The 20235-nt window shown below is 55.6% G+C and overlaps 2 protein-coding genes across 2 annotated transcripts; one reads left to right on the top strand and one right to left on the bottom strand.

Moving 5' to 3' along the window:
* The first annotated feature begins 2102 nt into the window (after positions 1–2102).
* Positions 2103–4221, top strand: ATF4 (activating transcription factor 4). Its single transcript, XM_006150760.3, has 3 exons — positions 2103–2328; positions 2890–3207; positions 3310–4221. The coding sequence occupies exons 2-3, from the start codon at positions 2982–2984 to the stop codon at positions 4137–4139; spliced, it is 1056 nt and encodes a 351-aa protein (XP_006150822.1). The 5' UTR covers positions 2103–2328; positions 2890–2981; the 3' UTR covers positions 4140–4221.
* Positions 4222–9291: 5070 nt separating this feature from the next.
* RPS19BP1 (ribosomal protein S19 binding protein 1) lies at positions 9292–13130 on the bottom strand. The gene is made up of 4 exons (XM_006150759.3): positions 13017–13130; positions 12772–12900; positions 10043–10140; positions 9292–9858 (listed from the first exon to the last, which is right to left on the bottom strand). Exons 1-4 carry the CDS (start codon positions 13066–13068, stop codon positions 9724–9726), a joined length of 414 nt encoding a protein of 137 aa, XP_006150821.1. The 5' UTR covers positions 13069–13130; the 3' UTR covers positions 9292–9723.
* Between the last annotated feature and the right edge of the window lie 7105 nt (positions 13131–20235).

Below are 20235 nucleotides of genomic sequence, written 5' to 3'. Positions count from 1 at the left end.
TGCCTTTGTACTGCCTTGTTCCACACACATGATCCGCAAGATGAGAGAAAAACCACACATGCCCCGACATCCAGTAGGCCAAGCATAATATCAGTGGTTCATAGTGCTGGCTTCATCCCAGTAACAGTATGCTGGCTTCTGAGAAAGCAGGACAGTGTCCTGGAGATAAGAGCAGAGGAGGTTGGAAGGCCAGGGCCAGGAGACCCGAGTTCTAATAGTAACAGTGACCATAAGTTGTGTGCATATGGAGGAGGCACTGTGCTGAGTGCCATACTTAGAAGTCACTCCATTCTTAGGACAAGGACACTCATTAGTCTCATCTTACAGATGAAGAAACGGACTCAGGGAGTCCCAGCTAATAAATGGTAGATCAAGGGCCTTTTGGACTCCCCAAACCTAACCCCTAGTCCACACTGCCTCCATTGGGAGCTATACAAAGTAGAGCAAGACACATCCTATTAGGCCTCAGTTTACCACCGCAAAGACATTGTTTACAGTGGGCTAGACTGAAGTCAAGAAATGGCTGTATTTAGAACACTTCCCCAATTTTATGACTGGTACCATGGCCTAACAGACGGTATTTGTACAGCTCTCCTAAATAGAGGCGGAAACTTGAGGTTTCTGCCTTTTCCGGCCTGACTGTGGAGGAGATTAGAGGGTGATGGAGGGGTTTGTTAATATCCCATAGAGAGCTGGCTCTAACTGGAATTGGGAATTAGTTGAAACTACCCTAGAGTGAGAGTTGAATAAAATCTGAGTCTTAGGATAACTAACCTGCCTAAGCCACAGGAAGTTCCCTTAATGATAGATTGCATACTTTAGTAGGATAGGAAATCTGGGACCAGCAGACGGTGTAATAGTTATGGCACTGGACTACCACCTAGTCCACTGCTGTTCCGAGTCCCAGACCCAGCCTTAAAACTTACGTGGGTGTGTGCCTAAAATCCTAAGAGGAGAATGGAGAAGGATTTGCGGCGCAGCCATCCCTTCTGAGGGTTGATTTCTGGCTCTCTCCCTCTCCGGCCAACTACACGCGCCCTATAGCAAAAATCTCTTAAAAAAAAATAAACTTGCATTTAGCAAAGTAAAAATACAAGTCGGGCAACAGGATCATGCCTCCTTCCTGACTCTAGAATTCACTGGAAGGCCACAGGGCTGGCCTTTGATGGAAGTGGCAGGGACCAGGCATCTTCCAACTGTGGCCCCACGATGATCGCTCTCCATTCATGCTGTTTCTGGGGACCCAAGTTAGCCACCCGCTGTGGGCTCGATCTGAAAAAAACTGGTCTCCGATCTGTTAACTTCGTCCGCCTTTTCGTGTCGGAAGGGAGCTCCTGGAGGGCACCCGCTGGGAGGGGTGGGGGAACTTGGGCCTTCCCGGGTCGGAAGTCAGCTCCGGGAAGGCACCCGCTGGGAGGAGTTGCGGAATTTATGCTTGGGAAGTCCCCGCTCGGTAGTTGGGAAGAGCGCCAGAGGGCAGGGAGGGACCGCAGGGGTCGGGCCCTGGAACCATAGGGGTCGCGAACCGGCGCGATTGGTGGCCGGCTAGGAGGCGAGCGGGGAAGAGCATGCACCGCTGCTTAGGCGGCTCCGACAATCGCCGCAGCCCAGAAGCCGGCGGCGAGAACCACGCTGGGGAGGCCGACCTTTCTGCCCGAACCCCGGGCTCGCTCGGCTAGCAGCGCCCCCAGACAGGACCTGAGCCAATAGGAGTCCGAGATACATATGACTCGCCAAGCTTGGGCCAATCATGTCGACGCGCGCTCCCGCCAGGACCTCGCGCGATAGGCAGGTGTCTCGGCTTTCACAATAAAGGGATGAAAGGCTTTGTCTGCCCACCCCTTCGCTCTAGCACCGGAAGTGGGGCGTGTCTGCGAGATCCCTCCGCGCCCCGGCGGCCGAGGAAAGTGCGTGGCTTATCGCAGAGACGCTATAAAGTAGTGCGCTTTTCCTCCTTCCATGAGGCCTTGAATATAAACTCCCTTTTCCTTCACAGCTACTCCGCAAATGTAAACGTCGTGGGCTGGACCGGCGGGGGCGTCAGGCAGATGAAAACGAGTGGGCGGGAGGACCACGTGGTCTTGGCGGAAGGATGCGCTGTAACGCGTCCCCACAGAGGGGAAGTCTATAAAGGCCTGCGGACGACGCGACGCAGCCATTTCTTCCGATGTAGGTCTGTCCGGAGCTCGCGCCTTCCCTGCCCCCCCGCAGCTCCGCGGCCGCCATGGCGCATTAGAGGCAGCAGTGCCTGCGGCAGCGTTGGCCTTTGCAGCGGCAGCAGCAGCACCAGGCTCTGCAGCGGCACCCCCCAGCGGCTTAAGCCATGGCGTGAGTACCCGGGCCCAGCTTCCTTGTCTGCACCTTGTGTCGGCGGGGGTTTCGGCTTGGTTGGGTGCGGCCCGCAGCTGGGGCGGTGCCGCCGAGGGGGAAGCGGTTTTACGAGCGCCCAGGACGCGTGGGCCTGTTAGGGTGTCCACGAGACGCCGGCGCTTCCGAGTCGGGAAAGCACAGCCGGGTGCTGGCGGCTTCCCGGGGGCTTCGCCGCCCTCGTGCTCGGACCCCAACGGGGTCTTGGCCTTAGCCCCGCGTAACGTGGCAGGAGCCAAGATGGCGGTGACAGGGCAGGCCCGGGGGGGGGCGCGGCGCCCATGGCCATATTTGGGCATGGGGACGTGCGCCTTCCTCTTGGTGGCCAGTTTAGGAAGTGCCGGGCCTTGGAGCGTCCATTTTGTGCAGCCTGCGCCGGAAGCCGGCACTGGTGACACAATAGCCTTGGGGCCACTTGTTGGGTTCAGGACGATGTCGACTTCCGATTTAGCTGTCTCAGCTAGGAGGCTGGAGCTCTACCCTGAAGTCTCTAACAGTACTTGCCTCCTGATGGCTCTGCAGGCTTTACACGGCATCCGGCAGCAGCGTTGCTGTAAGCGACAGAGACACCTTCGAATTACACACATTCCTCGATTCCAGCAAAGCCCCGAGACATGACCGAGATGAGCTTCCTGAGCAGCGAGGTGTTGGCGGGGGACTTGATGTCCCCCTTCGACCAGTCGGGTTTGGGGGCTGAAGAAAGTCTAGGTCTCTTAGATGACTACCTGGAGGTGGCCAAGCACTTCAGACCTCATGGGTTCTCCAGCGACAAGGCGAAGGCGGGCTCCTCCGAATGGCTGGCTGTGGATGGGTTGGTCAGTGCCCCAGACAACGGCAAGGGTGAGTGGGGCCGCCTGCATCTGCCGGCCTGGGTCAGTTCTGGGGACTGGTGTTCCAGGCTTGGGGCCTTCTGTGCCTTCATTGCTCTTCAATCTTTTGCAGAGGATGCCTTCTCTGGGACAGATTGGATGTTGGAGAAAATGGATCTGAAGGAGTTCGACTTTGATGCCCTGTTGAGTTTAGATGACCTGGAAACCATGCCAGATGAGCTTTTGGCCACGTTGGATGACACGTGTGACCTCTTTGCCCCCCTAGTCCAGGAGACTAACAAGGAGCCCTCCCAGACAGTGAACCCAATTGGCCATCTCCCAGAAAGTTTAAAAGCTGACCAGGTTGCCCCGTTCACCTTCCTGCAGCCTCTTCCCCTCTCCTCAGGGGTCCTGTCCTCCACTCCAGATCATTCCTTTAGTTTAGAGCTAGGCAGTGAAGTGGACATCTCTGAAGGAGATAGGAAGCCAGACTCTGCTATATATGGCACTATAATCCCTCAGTGTATAAAGGAGGAAGATGCCCCCTCGGATAATGACAGTGGCATCTGTATGAGCCCAGAGTCCTATCTGGGCTCTCCCCAGCACAGCCCCTCCACTTCCAGGGCTTCTCCAAATAGCTTACCAACTCCAGGTGTCCATAGTGGCTCTGCCCGCCCAAAACCATACGACCCTCCTAGCGAGAAAGTGGTAACAGCAAAAATAAAGGGTGAAAAACTGGATAAGAAGCTGAAAAAAATGGAGCAAAACAAGACAGCAGCCACCAGGTACCGCCAGAAGAAGAGGGCAGAGCAGGAAGCCCTCACCGGAGAGTGCAAAGAGCTAGAAAAGAAGAACGAGGCTCTGAAGGAGAAGGCAGACTCCTTGGCCAAGGAGATTCAGTATCTGAAAGATCTAATAGAAGAGGTCCGCAAGGCAAGGGGGAAGAAGAGGGTGGTCCCCTAGTCACGGTAGTCAGGAGTGGGGTTTGTACATAGGAGTCTCATGCTGAAGTTGTATTGTAATAAATAATTTTATAGTGAAAGTACTTTTGCAGACTGTATGTTTCTTGTTCCTGGTGAAAAACCCATAGTCGGAAGACCTTTCATGTGAGACAGGATTTCAGCGTTGAACATTGGAGCCCTGGAGTGAGACTTGTTTAGCCCTTCTGGGGTGTAGGTTGGCAGTTGATAGCTCTGTTGGCAATCCCTCCCCTGGAGCAGAGTTGGGGTGATCTGGCAATCGAGTTGGGTACTCCCCCTGGAACGGCCTGGGTGCCTCCTGTCCCAGTTGCAGCTTTGTGCCATTTACTCTCCTGAAAGTTGCGGGTGGCTTCTATGGTGATTTCCAGGTTCTTGGTGGTTTGGACAAGAATCATGAAACACGTGGTGAAAGTACACTCAGGAGAGTCGGAGTGGGACCGGAGTGGCAAAGGCCCCAACAGTTATACTTTGTTGTGTCATTGCAAAGTGACAGTGCTCTTTGCCTTTTTTTTTTTTTTTGGAGAGGTTTTTGCTATAGTCCATGTGCTTGCCAGAAAGAAAGAGAGAAATCACCCCCCAGGGGGATGGCCACACAGCAGTCTCTTCGTTCTTGAGATCTTGGGACACCAGCCCAGCATGAGTTAAAGCCACTGGGTCTGGTCCTCAAACCGTGGTCGACTACATGGGAGCCCAGCAACATAGCCATTAGGCCATCTGCTGGTCCCTGTAATGAATTTTTACACAGGGAAAGTACAACTTTGCCCATACCAAATGTTTGATCAGGTGGACATCCCCACTAACGTACATTACATAGGTTGGGGGATTTCTGCCCTAATGGGCAGACACTCCAGCTCCTACCCACTTTTCTCTAGCCACCTCCTGCCTCAAAAAATAGGTAAAAGTTGTATGATACATTGAGTTTAGTGAGGATTCACTAACAAGTCTTGAAGGGTTTGGAGAGTGCAAAACTTGTCCTCAGAAAGAACTCCTGAGTGCTGAAGCAGAGGACAAGAGCTGGGCCAGAGTTGCTGAGTGGGAGCTTGAAGGTTGTGCCTGAGAAATGGGCTCTTCCAGGTGGCCTGCCTTCCAGGGGGTGAGCAGCTCCTCAGAGACGTGGCCTTGTTTGCCAGACAGGACGTACAGTTCTGATTGGTTGTGGCTGAGCACAAGAGCCCCGCCTGTGACTTTCTGAGGCAGTGACCGGAGACAGGCTGCATGTTCCCAGGGAGCATCTGGGAGGTGGGTAAGGGGGTGCCCGGCACGAGCCTTTATCTCAAGGCAAGTGGAGAGGCAGGGCGGGAGCCTTTTCTGCAGGTGGCCTCTAGGGCCCATAGGGTTCACGTGACCTGGCTTCCCACACCCCCCACAGGTTCCGGTTTAGTCTTGGCCTAGAGCAGGGAGGCTCAAGTCTGGCCTTTCCCGCCTTTCTGCTTTGGCTGACTGGAGTTCATCTTTGTGTCTCACCCACAGAGGTCTATAGACCCGATTCTTTCCCACTCCCCACAGATGTGTATTTTTCAGGCCTTACCCTTTTTTCAGATTTTTACTGTAGGATCTGTGTGCTCTCTGGAGAGACAGGCACAAGATGGCCAGGCTGCATTCTCCTGGGATCTTGGGCGGATGCACCCGCACATGCACCTGGCCTAAGTTTCAAGCCACCAACTCCGGGATTCAAACTGTGGTTGACTTTGTGGGAGTCCAGTGCCTTAGCCACTATGCCATCTGCTGGCCCCAGCCCCCAGACCTCATCTTTTAAAGCTGTCATAGAGAAGCTCATTAGTCACTCCATTTAAGCAGCTAAACTGTTGGGGCCGACAGGTGATGTGGTTAAGGTTGCTGGGCTCACGAGACTGACCACAGCCTGGGGCCCGGACCTGACAGCTTGCTTTCTCACTCTCTGTCCCTCTCTGGTCAAACTGAAATAAATAAATAAATGGATAAATTAAGTTAAATAATTGTTTAAACAACAAAAAATGTAATAATAAGCAGCTAAGCTTACCAGCTTCAAAAATAGGGTGAATTTAGCTCTGTGCATTGATGCCGTGAAAATAACTCCATGCTTTTATTGATATAAGGACTATCTACATCCTCATTTCTACGGATGTGGAGACAGGCTCAGTCCCCTTACTAAGCTAGTAGGTGGTGGGTTCAAACCTCAGCAGTCTGACTTCGGCATGCACACCTAGAAACCGGGCGCGCCAGGACTTCTTACAGGTAGGGCCCGAAGGCAGCCACCTGGTTGGAGGTGGCCCTGGAGATGGCCTTAGAGCACGGTGCACGGTTGGTGTGTTCCCACTGAGGGGGGGAGTGCTTCCCAGGGCACTTTCATTTACACACGGGTTCAAGAAGACCCATCTGCAGTGCTGACTGGCCGGTGGTTTTGGTCAGCCCCTCCAAAGGCCCCCACATGAGCACTGCGGCTGTTCAGAAGCCCCCCTCTCACTGCAGCTTGGTGACCACAGCTTACTCTTCCAGATAGGAAAAACCTACCTCTTCCCACCCTCACCACTAGCCTGCTCTGCACAAGGGGTAGCTGGCCCAGCCTGGCGACGTGGTGGGGCAGGAAGACAGTCCAGAGGAGGGGAGAGGGACAGCAACTCTGGAAGTAGTCACTTTGACGAGGGCCGCACAGCCACCCAGTGCTGGGAGTAGGTTTGGAGATTGTGGGCTAAACCCAGTTTGGCAGATGGGAAACAGGCATGGAGCGGGCAGTGCAGGCTGATGGCCTCCCCTGTCCCTGAGGTACCTGCAGGGCCCACAGGCTCAGACCCCGGTGCACTGGTCTTCGCCCTGCCCCGCTCTCCACCCTCCCTACTCCAGCCACTCGGGCCTTTCTGCGCCTCTGCCGAGCTCGTTCCTGCCTCAGGGTCTGGGCACTTGCTGTTCTGAGAGCTTTTTCCTAGCTGCCTCCTGCTCTACGCAGGTCTGATGGCACTTCTAGGAGGACTTCCAAGATGACTGCTAATATCACTTTCTGTTCTACTCTTGTATTTTTTCTATAACCCCCTTTTTCCAGTTGAACATACTAGTATACAAGTTTAATTTGTATTTTCTACTCCCCAACTATATTGTAAATAACCTCTATGACAGCAGATACCTCCCCACCGTGTCCCCCCATGCTGTAATCCCTTCTCCATTTTCCTCTGGGCATTTTGCGCATGTGCTCAGCATGTTCTTCAAGTTGCTAGGTTCAGGACTTGAAATGGCGCAGTTGGCCATGTGGGATTCAGTGCCTTAACCACCACGCCACCTGCTGGCCCAGTGGCAGATATCTTGCTGTCTTGTTCATGCTCATCTTCCCAGTCCTACAATAGCACCTGATAAATACCAGCCAGAGAGTAGATGTACTGGGAGTTCTGAAATTCTTAAGTGCTTTCCAGTGATTAGTTTTTTTTTTCAAAAAAGAATTATTTTATTTATTTTCATTTGACCAGAGACAGTGAGAGATGTAGAAAAAGTGACAAAGCAAGCTGCCAGGTCAGGGACTTGAACCGCAGTCAACTATGTGGGAGTCCAGCACCTATAACCACCATGCCATCTGCCACCACCCCCCAGTCATTAGTTCTTAAGCCTCCTTAGGAGCTGTGCAGAGGGCCTTGTGACCTGCCCTGTTCACTGATAGAGCTGAGGCTCCTCAGAAAACCCCTGTGGGTGAGCCTGGCCTGCAGGTGAGTGCTGGCCCCACAGGCCAATCTTGGGCATGAACGGGTACAGGGAACGACGGCAGCCTGGGGCACTGTGGGGTAACGGTTCTTGCAAGGCCCACTCAGAGTAAGGGGATTTTTTAGGGTCAGGCCAGCGTCCAGCCACTCTGCATGTGGTAATGTGAGGCTCCTGCCCAGCCGTGGCCAGCCCCAGCCTAGACTGACCTGGTCATGAGCTGGGGGTGGGAGCAGGTGCTCACGCCCTGGCTCCTGCAGGGCACCCAGAGGTGGCCACGGCCCTACCCCAGCACCAAGCCCTCCGCATCCAGGGAGGCTGGCTGTCTGCCCTCGGCCTTTCTCACTTGTCTTCTAGGACAGGCTTTAGGGCTCCTGCCCAGCCGTGGCCAGCCCCAGCCTAGACTGACCTGGTCATGAGCTGGGGGTGGGAGCAGGTGCTCACGCCCTGGCTCCTGCAGGGCACCCAGAGGTGGCCACGGCCCTACCCCAGCACCAAGCCCTCCGCATCCAGGGAGGCTGGCTGTCTGCCCTCGGCCTTTCTCACTTGTCTTCTAGGACAGGCTTTAGGTTGTAAAGAGCAGAGAATGGCCTTCGTTTTTCCTCCATAGTACTCATGAGTACCTACTATGTGCTGGACACTGTGAGCAGTGGACAAAATGAATAAACACCCCCCCATCTCCATAAGCTTTTGCTCTGATGAGATGGGTACCAAAAAACAAGAATGAGACCTCAGATGTGACAGCAGCTGGAGCAGGCCGGGGTGTGGGAGTGCTGGGTGGGAGGGCTCTCAGGTAGGCAGAGTGAGCGGGGGAGACTGCGCTGTGGTCGGAGACGGGGACGACATTGAGCAGGAGGAACGTTGCAGCTCCCACTTCCCAGGAGGGGGAGATGCAGGGGAGGAGCAGGGGTTTTATTCCAGCTAAGACCGGGTCTCGCTGTGTCCTGACACCCTGCCTCAGCCTCCCGAGTAGCTGGGATTATGGGTACGCCCCACCCGGCTCTCAGGCTGGCAGGGACTGAATGCAGGCCTTCCCTTCCCAGCAGTGTGCACTGCTGCTGCCGGGCCTCTCTCAACCTGATGCTGGTGGAGCGTGGGCTTGGGCTTGGCCTTCTAGATGCCCAAGTGGAGAAAGTTGTGGACAGGGAGAAAGGGGAGATGGGTGGATGCACAGGCTTCTCAGGGGAGGGCCAAGGCAGGCCCAGACCCCTCCTCCCCAACCTCCGGGTCTGCTTCTCTGGAACAGCCCCCAGTCACTGGGAGTGCTACCCATGCCTGAGGGCTGCCTCAGCTGCCACCCTGGGGAGGAAGGTGCCCTGGGGGTGTCACGTACTGGGTGAACAGCTCTCCAAAGGCCACCTGTGCCAGAGTCAGACTGAGGGACAGGGACCTAGAGCTCTAAAACCCAGGGTGGGAGATGAGTGAAGGGCAGGAGAGGGAGATACTCCCTAAGTCCAGTGAGCAGCACACACACACCCCTTGGGTCCCCATTTATTAGAGTCCAGAAATCCACACAGCAGTCACCTTCCAACTCCTCGATGTGTGGCCCCGCAGGCCCAGGAACTGGCCTGGTTCACAGCAGCCAGCCAGCTCCTCCGTGCCCGGCTCCCAGGGTAAAAGCAAACAAAACAGTCAGCAGTGCTTCTTTCTGGAGGTCCAGCTGGCTCCCTCCACGGCTGCATGTTAGCTCATGTGAGTAACAGCCCTCCCTGGCGTTTCCAGCTCACCAGCTCCCTTCCAGTCTCCAGGAGACTCCAGTCCCGGGGCTTCTCTGAGCCAAGCTAGTGCTGCATCGCCATCTGCTGGCCGCCCTGTGCATGGCACGGTGGTCCTGAGGCCAGCAGAGGCAGCCAGGTCCAAGGAGGCTGGAGGCTGGGGCAGGAGTGCCCACTGTGTGCCCAGGGAGCCTAGCTGCCGAAATACTCCTGCTGGAACTTCTGGAAGTCCTCTTCAGTGAACACGGTGCCCTCAGCCTTCTTCTTCTTCTTCGTCTTGGACACAGGCCGGTCACAGGCCTTGCGGCCCCGGTTCTGTCGCAGAATCTGGGGAGGGTGAAGAAGTGAGGGCACACGGCTCAGAAGAGCAAAGCGAGGCCCGCAGAAACCACAGGGAAGTATGGTGCCCGGCAGGGCTGGCCCAGCCTCCACCCACCCACGCTCACAGCCGAGAGCCCATAGGTCCTGAAGGAACCTATTAGCTATCACAGGCCCTCCCAGCACGACAGACCTGCCGGGTCATGGCCTCGTCCATGGTGCTCTTCATGCTGGTCATAAACTTCAGGTTTGCTTTCAGGTGGTCTTGACACTCCTGCTTCTGATACTCGGCTGGAGGGGCAGGCAGGGAGCATTTCAGACTCACTCTTTGAAAGCCTTCTGGGTCCCCACGCCCATGGCCCACCAAAGGCCCCACTGTCCTTTTCCTAGTTCCTGTACTGACCGGGCTCTTCATCAAATCCACTCTGCACGCCCCTGCTGGAAGCCCCGCTGGCTCCCAGCTACCATGTGATTACTCGCTCATTCAACAAACAGGTCCTGAGTACCGCTGTGTTGGCACCGTTCAAGGTGTGGGGCACAGAGCAGGCAGAGACCGACTGACTCCTGCCTTCCTGGAGCATACACTCCAGTGGGAAGACAGGGACGAACCGGGACACTGGGATTTTAAGAGGGTGATTTTTGTGCGTCTTTTGCTTTTTTGTGCTAGAGGGCATGTGTGCTTGCCGGAAAGAAACAGAGAGGGTGAAGGAGAAAGCACCCCCTGTGGCGAATGGTCACCCCACAACCCACTCTCCTCCGCCTCCCCGTTCTGTCAGGATATTGGGCACGCGTGCACACGTGTCTGATGTGAAATACCAAGTTGGTCACTGGGGAACCAGCAGCTTTAACTACAAGGCTACCAAGCCAGGCAAGAATGGCACATTGTTAAGAAAAAAATATATAACTATTTAATTTTATTCATTCGTTCATTTATTTTAATTTGACCAGAGAGAGACAGCAAAAGAGAAAGAGAAAAAGCAAGCCACCAGATCCAGAACTCGAGCTGTGGTCAGCCATGTGGGACTGTCCAGTGCCTTAACCACCATGCCACCTGCTAGTCCCCATGAGGGATACATTTTTGGAGGGAAAAAAACCCAAAAAAACAAAAAACAGATAAAAAACAAAAAGGGACTACTGAGGATGGAGGATTATAATTTGGGGGGGGGAGGAGAGATTTTTGCAATAGGGCGCATGCACTTGCCAGAAAGAAAGAGAAAGACAGACAGAAGGCGAGAAATCATCACCCCTGGGGGGGATGGCCACGCCACAATCCATTCTTCTCTTGGAATCTTGGGCATGCACACACACACGCCCGGCGTGAGTTTGAAGTCACTGCATCCAGGACTCGAACCGCAGTCGACTACATAGGAGTCCAGTGACATAGCCATTACACCAACTGCTGGTCCCGAGGATTATAATTTTAAATAGGAGGATCTAAGGGCTCACTGAGGTGACATCTGAGCGAAGGCTGGGAGGAGAGCTTGTGAACGTCTGGAGAAGTGCACCTGTCTGGGTGGATGAACAGCCAGTGCAAAGGCCCTGACACAGTATGACGAAGATGTCTGAAGAGCAGAAAATGGCTGGAGAGGGGAGGGAGGAAGTGGGGGGACAGATCCCACAGGGCCTCATGTGGCATCGTGAGAACTCTGGCTCTTACTGGGTACAGTGGGAGCCAGCGGAGGGTGTGAGTAGAGAAACAAGGTCTGGCTTCGGTTTTACAGCATCACTCGGGCTCCTGCTAAGAACCAGATGCCTGGAGAAAGGGAGGCAGGAAAGGCAGGAAGCCAGCTGGGAGGGGACGCTTTGGAATAAGGCCGGCCAGAGACCATGTAGGTGGCAGTCTCACAGGCTGCTGCTCCTCCATTCTCATACTTGGTACGTATACTGGTGACGTGCCAGGCCCTGTGCTGGACATCAGGGCCACCGACAAGCCCACGGGTGGCTGCACTTTAGGAGCTCCTAGCCTAGTGGGGGAATGGCAAGAGAGTGAGACAGGGTCGATGGGCCTGACTTCAGGCATGCTATGCCCACGGCAGGTATCACCAAGCTCTTTCAGTGTGTGGCCCTGTCCTTCCTGCTTCTAAGGACTCAGACACACTAGGAACCCAGCAAGTCCTGCCCGTCCAACAACCCCCCTGCTCACCCTGCACCTCACTGCCTTTAGGTCTCATCTTCACAGCCAGTTCATCACAAGAGCCATCAGGGATCCTGCCTCAGTGTATCTCTCACCTGTACCTTCTCTCATCTCTGCTGCCCAGGCCCCAGCACCCCCACCTGGACGGGGCAGGAGCAGGACTCTGGAGACACACTGCCTGGATTCTACATGTTCTCATCTGGATGGGTGCCTGGTTCTGCACCTGTGAAACGGGGCGACGCCGCCAGGATTGGAGAGCTCACACCAGCACTGGCACATGAGTGCATGGCACGCCCAGCTCGAAGCTGTCAGATGCGCCATCTCAGGCCCCGTTCACGGTGTCACTTTCACCAGCTCGCTTTCTTTGAAATTCGAAGGCAACAAGCTGCGACTCAGGTCCGGTGCCCGTTACTCCCCCAGTAGATGCGCCTGCTCTTCACCTGGCTCGCTCTTTGGCTTCCTCCGCCTGTTAGACTAAATGCCACTTCCTCAGGGCGGGCTCAGGTGGCCTTCACTTTAAATTCCCCTGTGCACCGGAGTCGTCCCTTCACAGACCACAGCAGGCCGGTTTGGAGGCTGACGCGTCGCTCCCCGCCAGGGCCCCATTCTATGAAGGCCGGGCGATGTGTGCCGTTCACCCCCGTACCCAGGGCCCGGCTCCGCGCCCGGTACACGGCAGGCGTTCCAGCAATACCCGGCGAAGGCTGCAGGCCCTGCCCCAAGCTCGCCGTCTCCAGGGCAACGCCCCCCACTTCCGGGTCAGCGAGGTCCGACCCTTCCCAACTCACCCAGAGCCGACTTGGGCACCTTTCCCTTGGCTGAGTTTCGCAGTTTCTGGGCCTGAGTCGCCTTTGTCTTCCGAGACCGCTTCGACGGAGCCCCGCTTGGCTTGGCCTGGCCTGGCCCAACCCCGGGGGCTGCAAAGGAAGAGAGGAACGGACTCAGGTCGGAGGGCGAGCAGGGTTCCCACCCCTCCGGGTTAGTCACCCGGGACTCCTGCCCGCGCCGGACGTCCCCAGGCAAGCCCGCCTACCCTCGGACGCCGCCACCAGCTCCAGGCCCCGGCGCAGCAAGGCAGCCGACATGCCGGCGTCTAGCCCCGCCCACGCGTCCGCGCTACTTCCGCCTTGGCAGTCCCAGTGTCCTCCGCGGAACCTGAGCTAACACGGAAGGCTCCGGAGAGGGAGGGCGGAAGTGCCCACCTGCCCTGGCACGCATGCGTTATGGAGGGAGGCGGGCCCAAGGCACAAAAAGACACCTGTGTTGCCCAATCCCAACTAGGAGCTTGCGACTCAGGCCACACCTTTCCCGGAAGCCGTCTACAATTCGTCAATTCTCTTGGATCTCTCAGGTGTTGGCGTTGAGTTTTTTTCTTTCCAACCAAAGTAGCATAGCTCGTAAATCGAATGCGCCATGAGCGTCCAGCGTTCTCCCATTAAGCCATACATTAAAGACATTCATAAAAAATGCAAAACAATGTATTTTTGTTTTGAAGAATACAATTATTTTGCAAAAAATACGTTGTTTATAAAACCAGCATGGGGCTTAGTGGCTAAGGCACTGGACTCCCACATAGTGGTCCGCGGTTCGAATCCTAGACCTGGCGGCTTGAAACGCCGCGCGTGTTCATGAGTGCCTCAAATCCCAAGAGGAGAATGAGGGACCAGCAGTTAGTGTAATGGGCAGTTAGTGTAGTGGCTATGTCGCAGGACTCGCATGTAGGCGACTGCGGTTCGTGTCCTGGATCCAGTGGCTTAAAACTTAACGCCGGGCGCGTGTGCGTGCCCAAGATCCCGAGAGGAGAATGGAGAAGGGATTGCGGAGAAGGGACTGCGGCGTGGCCATCTCCCCTGGGAGATGATTTCTCGCTTTCTGTCTCTGGCGAGGGCATGCGCCCTATAGCAAAAACCTCTAGGGGGAAAAAAAAGAGAATGAAAGAGAAGGGATTACAGCATGGCCATCCCCTCTAGGGGATGATTTCTCACTTCCTCCATCTCTCTCTGTCTCTCTCTCTCTCTCTCTCTTTTTTTTTTTTTAAGAGAGAGTCTTGCTATAGGGCATGGGCACTCACCAGAGACAAGAGAAAGTGAGAGATCACCCCTGTGGGAGATGGTCATGCCAAAATCCCTTCTCCTCCAGCCTCCTCTCGGGGTTTTGGGCATGCATACACATGTGCCTGGTGTGAGTTTTAGGCCACAGGGTCTGGGACTTGAACTATGGTTGACTATGTGGGAGTCCAGCGACATAACCACTATACCATCTACTGGTCTTGAGAGTCTGAATTTTCAAAAGTGTAAAAGGCTCCTTAGACCAAAAGGTTTTGAGAACTTCTGGTCTAGAGATGACTCTCCCTGCAGTGGAGCAGGCTCCCAGCCCCACTCGCAGGGAGAAAGAGGATGGGGTGCCCAGAGCGCCTTCTGTATGTCTGGATATTAACAGCAACAAACACCGTGATGGGGTCAAGATTCTGTTCTAAGTGTTTTGTATTTGTTAACTCATTCACACTCAACCCTGAGAGGAAGGAACTACTTTCCTCTTTTTTTTTTTTTTTGAGAGGTTTTCGCTATAGGGCGCGTGCGCTCGCCAGATAGACAGAGACAGACAGAGAGACAGAAAGCGAGAAATCACCCCCCAGGGGCGATGGCCACTCCGCAATCCCTTCTCCTCCATTCTCCTCTCGGGATCTTGGGCACGCATGCACACGTCCCCGGCGTGAGTTTTAAGCTACTGGGTCCGAGATGTGAACCATGGTCGACTACGTGGGAGTCCAGTGACATAGCCATTACGCTAACTGCTGGTCCCTGCTTTCCTCATTTTACAGATGAGGAATCAGGCACAGAGAGGCCAAGGAAGCTGACAAGGTAGTACAGGGTGTCAGGACTGGAGCCAAGGCGGTCTAAGCTGGGCGTTGGTGCACACCTCCTCTCCTTGGGTCACCCAGGGGAGCAGAGCTGTGGTGTGGCTGGGGCCTGTCAGCCGTGGGGTCAGGAGCTGACCACGTGTGGAAGTGGGTGTCCCAGGCAGGAGGTTACCATAGGGAAGGCCTAGCCTCTGTGACACAGACAAGTGGTCTCAGAGGACAGGCAGACGTGCCTTGGGGACCAGGATGGTTTCAAGGGCTGGACTCTGTGATTTTGTCTTAAAGGCCCAGATACTGGTCAGAGGGGCATTTTCCCTGCTCCTAAAATAGCTGGACTGTTTTCCTATTGCTATTGTTTATTGTTTCCGGTCTCCCTCCCTGTGCCCCACTGTAAGCTCTACATGGGCAGGGGTCTTTGTTTAAGTCACTGTTCCATCCCTGAGGCCCGGAACAGTGCTTGGCACATAGTAGGTGCTCCATAGAAACATGAATTGAATGGATGGAAGTTGGGTGTGGGACGCCAGTGAGATGGGGACCAGGAAGTCGTGGGGTGTGGGAGTCGGCCCCGCTGGCGGCAAAGGACCAAGCACCTTCCTCTCTAACCTGGGCTGGTCAGACGCGGCCCTGGGGTGGAGGGATTCCCGGTATTGCAATGTCCCAGAAGCAGAGGTGCCTGGGCAGCGCTCCCCTTGGGATGGCAAGCCAGGCCCCGCTTCAGCCACTAGGTGGCACTACAGGACAGTTTTCTCGCTCGGGGGCCCTGGCCACATCTGCATGGGTCTTGGCTGGAGTGTCCTGTGGAAGTATGTGGCCCTGACACCCCTGGGCCGTGGTTGGCACTTTACAGCCAGCGTCACCTGACCCTGGCTGTTGCTGTCCCTGCCCAGCGGCCTTCCACATCCAGGGCTAGACACCCCTCCCTGGCCTGGCCTGGCCATGTGGGCCCTGGTTTGGACTTTCTAGGGGAAGGCAGTTCTTCTTCCTGAAAAGTATGCAAATGGCAGCGGAGTGAGGCTGCAATCCCGTAACCTAGAGGGCCTCGGTTTCCTGGTCTGTCAAGTGGGACTTGGAAGTAGCTGCCTTGTAGATGGGTGTGAGAGTGGCCTGGGGACGGCTGTCACCGTGCTGTCACTGTGTGCTCCACTTGGGGTGAGAACAAGGGGGCAGGGGCAGCTGCCATAGGCCCAAGTGGGTCATTCCCCAGCCCGTCTCGGGCGGTGCCTGTCCTGGCTCTGCCTCCTGGGTGAGCTGTCTCCCTGCTCTGAGCCTTGGTTTTCTTGCTGGGCGTCTGCCTGACCTGGCCCTTCCCTGGGTGCTCCTGGGCACCAGCTCAGCAGGGACCTTCAGCTGCCACCTGCCCAGTCGCTGTGGCCCCTGGCCCCATCCCCGTCTCCTGGCCTCCCTGGAGCCAGCTTGACCTCAGGGGGCCTCTGAGGCTCAGAGAGAGCCAGTCTTCTGCAAAGTCACACAGCATAGCGGAGGCCGGAGCCAGAGAGGGCGTGAGCGTGTGCTGGGGTCTTTCTGAGTTGTGTGTGGGGGCACTTGGAGTCATGATTGCTTTTGCTTTTCTCTCTCTTTCTGTCTCTCTCTGCCCTCATCTCTCCGTGTCTCCAGCCCTTCCCACTCTATGTTTCTCTGGGTCCTCTCCCTCTCCTGTCTCTCTCTCGAGCCAGCCCCCAAGCTCTTGGCCTCTTGCCACCCTCCCATTGAAAGCCAGAGTGGAATTTCCAATCATCTTATTCGTGCCCAGCGGGTGACTGCCAGTCTCAGCCAGGCTCTCCTCCTGCCCTGGCCTGAATGGCCTGCGTGAGCCTGAGCCCTCTCTCCGCCCCTCTTAACTAGACTCCCTCCCTCTGTGGCTTTGAAGTGCGTTTACATGAGGGTGCAGGAGAAAACCCATTTCTGCCCTGTCTGGTTCTTTTTTTTTTTTTTTTTTTTTTTAGAGGTTTTTGCTATAGGGCGCGTGCGCTCACCAGAAAGACAGAGAGACAGAAAGCGAGAAATCACCCCCCAGGGGGGATGGCCACGCCGCAATCCCTTCTCCTCCCGGAATCTTGGGCACACATGCACATACGCCCAGTGGGAGTTTAAGCCACTGGGTCCGGGACTCAAACCGCGGTAGACTACATGGGAGTCCAGTGACATAGCCATTACGCCATCTGCTGGCCCCCGCGTATGGTTCTAAAAGGAGGGAGGGTGGGCTCCTTTAGGCCTCTGTCAGTCTCCTCATCCCAGATGGGTCTCTTGGGCTCTGTCTCTGTCTCGGGCTTGGTTTTTCTTTCTATCTTTTATCTTATTTTATTTTATTATTTTATTTTATTTTATTAGGCATGTGTACTCCCTGGAGAGAGACAGAGAGAGAAAAAGTGAGAAATCACCCAAAGAAGGATGGCCGTGCCATAATCCCTTCTCCATTTTCTTCTGGATTTTGGGCATGTGTGCATGCATACATCTGGAGTGGTTTTCAAGCTACCAGAACTGGGATTTGAACTGCAGTTGACCATGTGGAAGTCCAGAGCCTTAGCCGCCATGCTACCTGCTGGCCCCCAACATGTATCACGTTTCTAAGTGTGTTGCTGTGTCGCACGTCTGACACTCAGATCTTGTTTTCTCTTGCCCACAGTCACAAGGCCATTCCCCTTCCTCCCTTACCCGGATCAGTGTCCCCCAGGGTTGGGGAGGGGAGCGTGGGGCAGTATAGGAGATGGTCAGAGCTGTGGGAGTAGGGTCCTGGAGATCTAGAGGAGACAAAGATGCCCTGGGATCTCAGGACTCAGCTCACATGGGCGTGCCCACAGACATGCTGCCACGCTTCTCTGGGCCTGTTTCCTCCTTACAGGAGGGTGCCATCGGGCCCAGGGCTCAGGGTGGGCCAGAGCTCCCTGCTCCTGAGCCCTGTGGTCTGCAGCCAGGCTGTGCAAGTTTAAACCATGATTTCCCCCTCACTAGCTGTGTGGTCTCAAGCAAGTCGCACAACCTCTCTGAGCCTCGGTCTTCTCCTTTGTGAGTTGCATAGAATCATGGGCCCCACCTCACAGGGTTGTCGTAGGGACTGAGTCCAGGTGCTTGACAGCCACTGGGCTCGGGTTAGACTTGGTTTGTCAATTAGTGATTGCTCCATAGACCAGCAGTGTGCTCACGGCCCTGGGCCGTGCACGGAGCATAACATGCACATGTGTGTGTCTGTGAGACCTCCACAATCTTGTGGTCAGCACACGGGCGGGTCTGAGGCCACGGAAGGCAAGACTTGAGAGCCTGGAACCACTCTGTGTGTTCACACAGCCTCTGCCCCTTGGCAACATGGGACCTGGGAGTTCGCACCCTGTCAGAGCTTCATGGTTGGGGTGGGGGCTGGGGATGCCTCCCTCAAGCTCAGTCGGAGGGTGCAGGGAGGGGCCCCGGAACGCGCAGCACTGGGCCTCCCCCTTCCCTGCCTGCTGGGCAGTACCAGGAGCTAGCTGAGGGCCCGGGGCACCGGGGTGACGGGCTCTACCAGGGCGAGCGATGGGCTTTCCTGGCGGCCACATGCATCCTCGTGTTACACGCTCAGCAAGCAGGAGCCACTGCTGCCCAGCGAGGGCCTGCATGACCCCCGGTTTGCAGGGCGCAGGTGGCACCCACTGACAGCAGTGGGCCCCGGGCCAGCAGCCCCCTCAGGAGTCCAGGCAGAGGCAAGCAGCTTCTTTTCAATGACTTGGCACGAGTGGTTTTAAGAGCACGATGAAGTTACAGAAAGCGACTGCGGAATGCTTGTCACCCCGTCAGACTGCAACTCCAGGTGCCAGGTGGGCTCAAAGGTGGGGTCTTTTTTTTTTTTTGAGAGGTTTTTGCTATAGGGTATGTGTACTCTCCAGAAAGACAGAGAGAGACATAGAGACAGAAAGCAAGAAATCACCCCTCAGGGGAGATGGCCATGCCACAATCCCTTCTCCTCCATTCTCCTCTCAGGATCTTGGGCACGCACGCACACGCGCCCGGCATGAGTTTAAGCCACTGGGTCTGGGACTCGAACTGTGATCAACTACATGGGAGTCCAGCAACATAGCCATTATGCTATCTGCTGGTCCCGGGGTCTTTCTTTTTTAATGTGTGTGTGAGAGAGAGAGAGAAGGGGAGAGAAGTACTTTTGCCTGGGTAGCAGCAGGTCGTGACACTTCTGCCCTGAGTCCAGGCTAGCCAGGATCATAGGTGTGCCTTCTGGCCTGCCTGTTTAGGTTGGGCCAGGAACCGAACCTGGGCCTCCTGCACAGCCCCACACAGTGAGGCCCTCCCTCTTGCACCCTCCAGGCTGGGCCAAAGCTGGGATCTTTTAAAAGTCCTGACCCCGACTGGCCAAGACACAGCCCTGCCTTCTGGTTCCTGCCCGACCTCGGCCATCCCTTCCCCTGGGGGGACTCTGGGGAGGTCCCAGGTACTGCCAGGTCCCCTAGGCCACTGAGATGTTGAGGGGCTACAGGGAGAGGGGGTCCCTCCCCTAGGCAGAGAGCAGGGAGCCCCAACTCTACTCCGGGACTGGGCCTCCTTTTAAGTTCCTTCTCTGCTTCAGCCTCAGTGTCCCCATCTGGGCAGTGGGGACAGACACTAACTGGTGTACAGAGGGTATCCCTGTAGGCTGTGGAAGAAAAGGCAGTGGGGAGGGGTTGGCTCGGGCTCAGTGGGCTCTCTGGTGGGAGGCTCCCAAGGGAGTTAGGGTGGGAGTGGAGAGAGTGCTGGCCCTCCCAGCCTCAGACCTTTCATTCTAATGACTTCATTAAAATGCAAATTCCCAACAAACACCTGGGCAGGGAGGCACTGTAGTCATGACAACTGGAGGGGGGAAAGGGAAGCTGGTCTCCAGTCTCTGATCCTTGCTGACTAAGCTGGGGCCTGTGCACAAGTTCCTCTCCTCCCAGGCTCAGCTGGGGGAGCTCCTGCTTTGAGGCTGGGTTTTCAGGGAAAGGGAGCCGATACACCTTGCACAATCATGTCCTCCCCCCCCCCCCCCCACCGCCTCAGTTTACTCATCTGTGAATCGGGGATGATAAGGCCTGGCTTCCGGTTCATCCTGGGGATTTAGTGAATTAATGTACGGGCCATCAGGGAAGGGGGTCTGTCCTGCAGATGCAGTTCCAAGGTATTCACTGAAGCTGTGGCCTGAACCTCTCCCCGTGTAGGGTCAAAGCCATCTCCTGACCTGGAGTTCTAGCCTCTACCCCACTGGTGGACAGGGAGCCAAACAGAGTGGGGAGTAACTTTCAAGCAGAATCTTCCTCCATGTTACTCCTGTAGCCATTTAAGTTAATGCTGTTCTTTCCTTGCAAGGGGGGTATATTAACATCTAAAACATGGTGTTGGGGGGGATTTCTGCTCTCAGTGGGTCTAAAAACAAGGGAAGCAAAAGAGAAGGTATCTT

This window comes from Tupaia chinensis, unplaced genomic scaffold (genome assembly GCF_000334495.1).
Source record: "Tupaia chinensis unplaced genomic scaffold, TupChi_1.0 Scaffold000294_5, whole genome shotgun sequence".
NCBI classification, from domain to species: Eukaryota; Metazoa; Chordata; class Mammalia; order Scandentia; family Tupaiidae; genus Tupaia; species Tupaia belangeri.
The sequence above is the reverse complement of the archived record's forward strand: the minus strand, read 5'-3'. Positions and strand labels throughout refer to the sequence as shown.

Excerpts from the sequence above, each read along its gene's own strand:
- RPS19BP1 (XM_006150759.3), bottom strand. The coding sequence starts at position 13,068 with ATGTCGGCTGCCTTGCTGCGCCGGGGCCTGGAGCTGGTGGCGGCGTCC. Across the intron at positions 12,901-13,016 it reads GCTGGTGGCGGCGTCCGAGG|CCCCCGGGGTTGGGCCAGGC; the intron begins GTAGGCGGGCTT and ends CTTCCTTTGCAG. Across the intron at positions 10,141-12,771 it reads GGTGCCCAAGTCGGCTCTGG|CCGAGTATCAGAAGCAGGAG; the intron begins GTGAGTTGGGAA and ends CTGCCCCTCCAG.
- ATF4 (XM_006150760.3), top strand. The coding sequence starts at position 2,982 with ATGACCGAGATGAGCTTCCTGAGCAGCGAGGTGTTGGCGGGGGACTTG. Across the intron at positions 3,208-3,309 it reads TGCCCCAGACAACGGCAAGG|AGGATGCCTTCTCTGGGACA; the intron begins GTGAGTGGGGCC and ends AATCTTTTGCAG.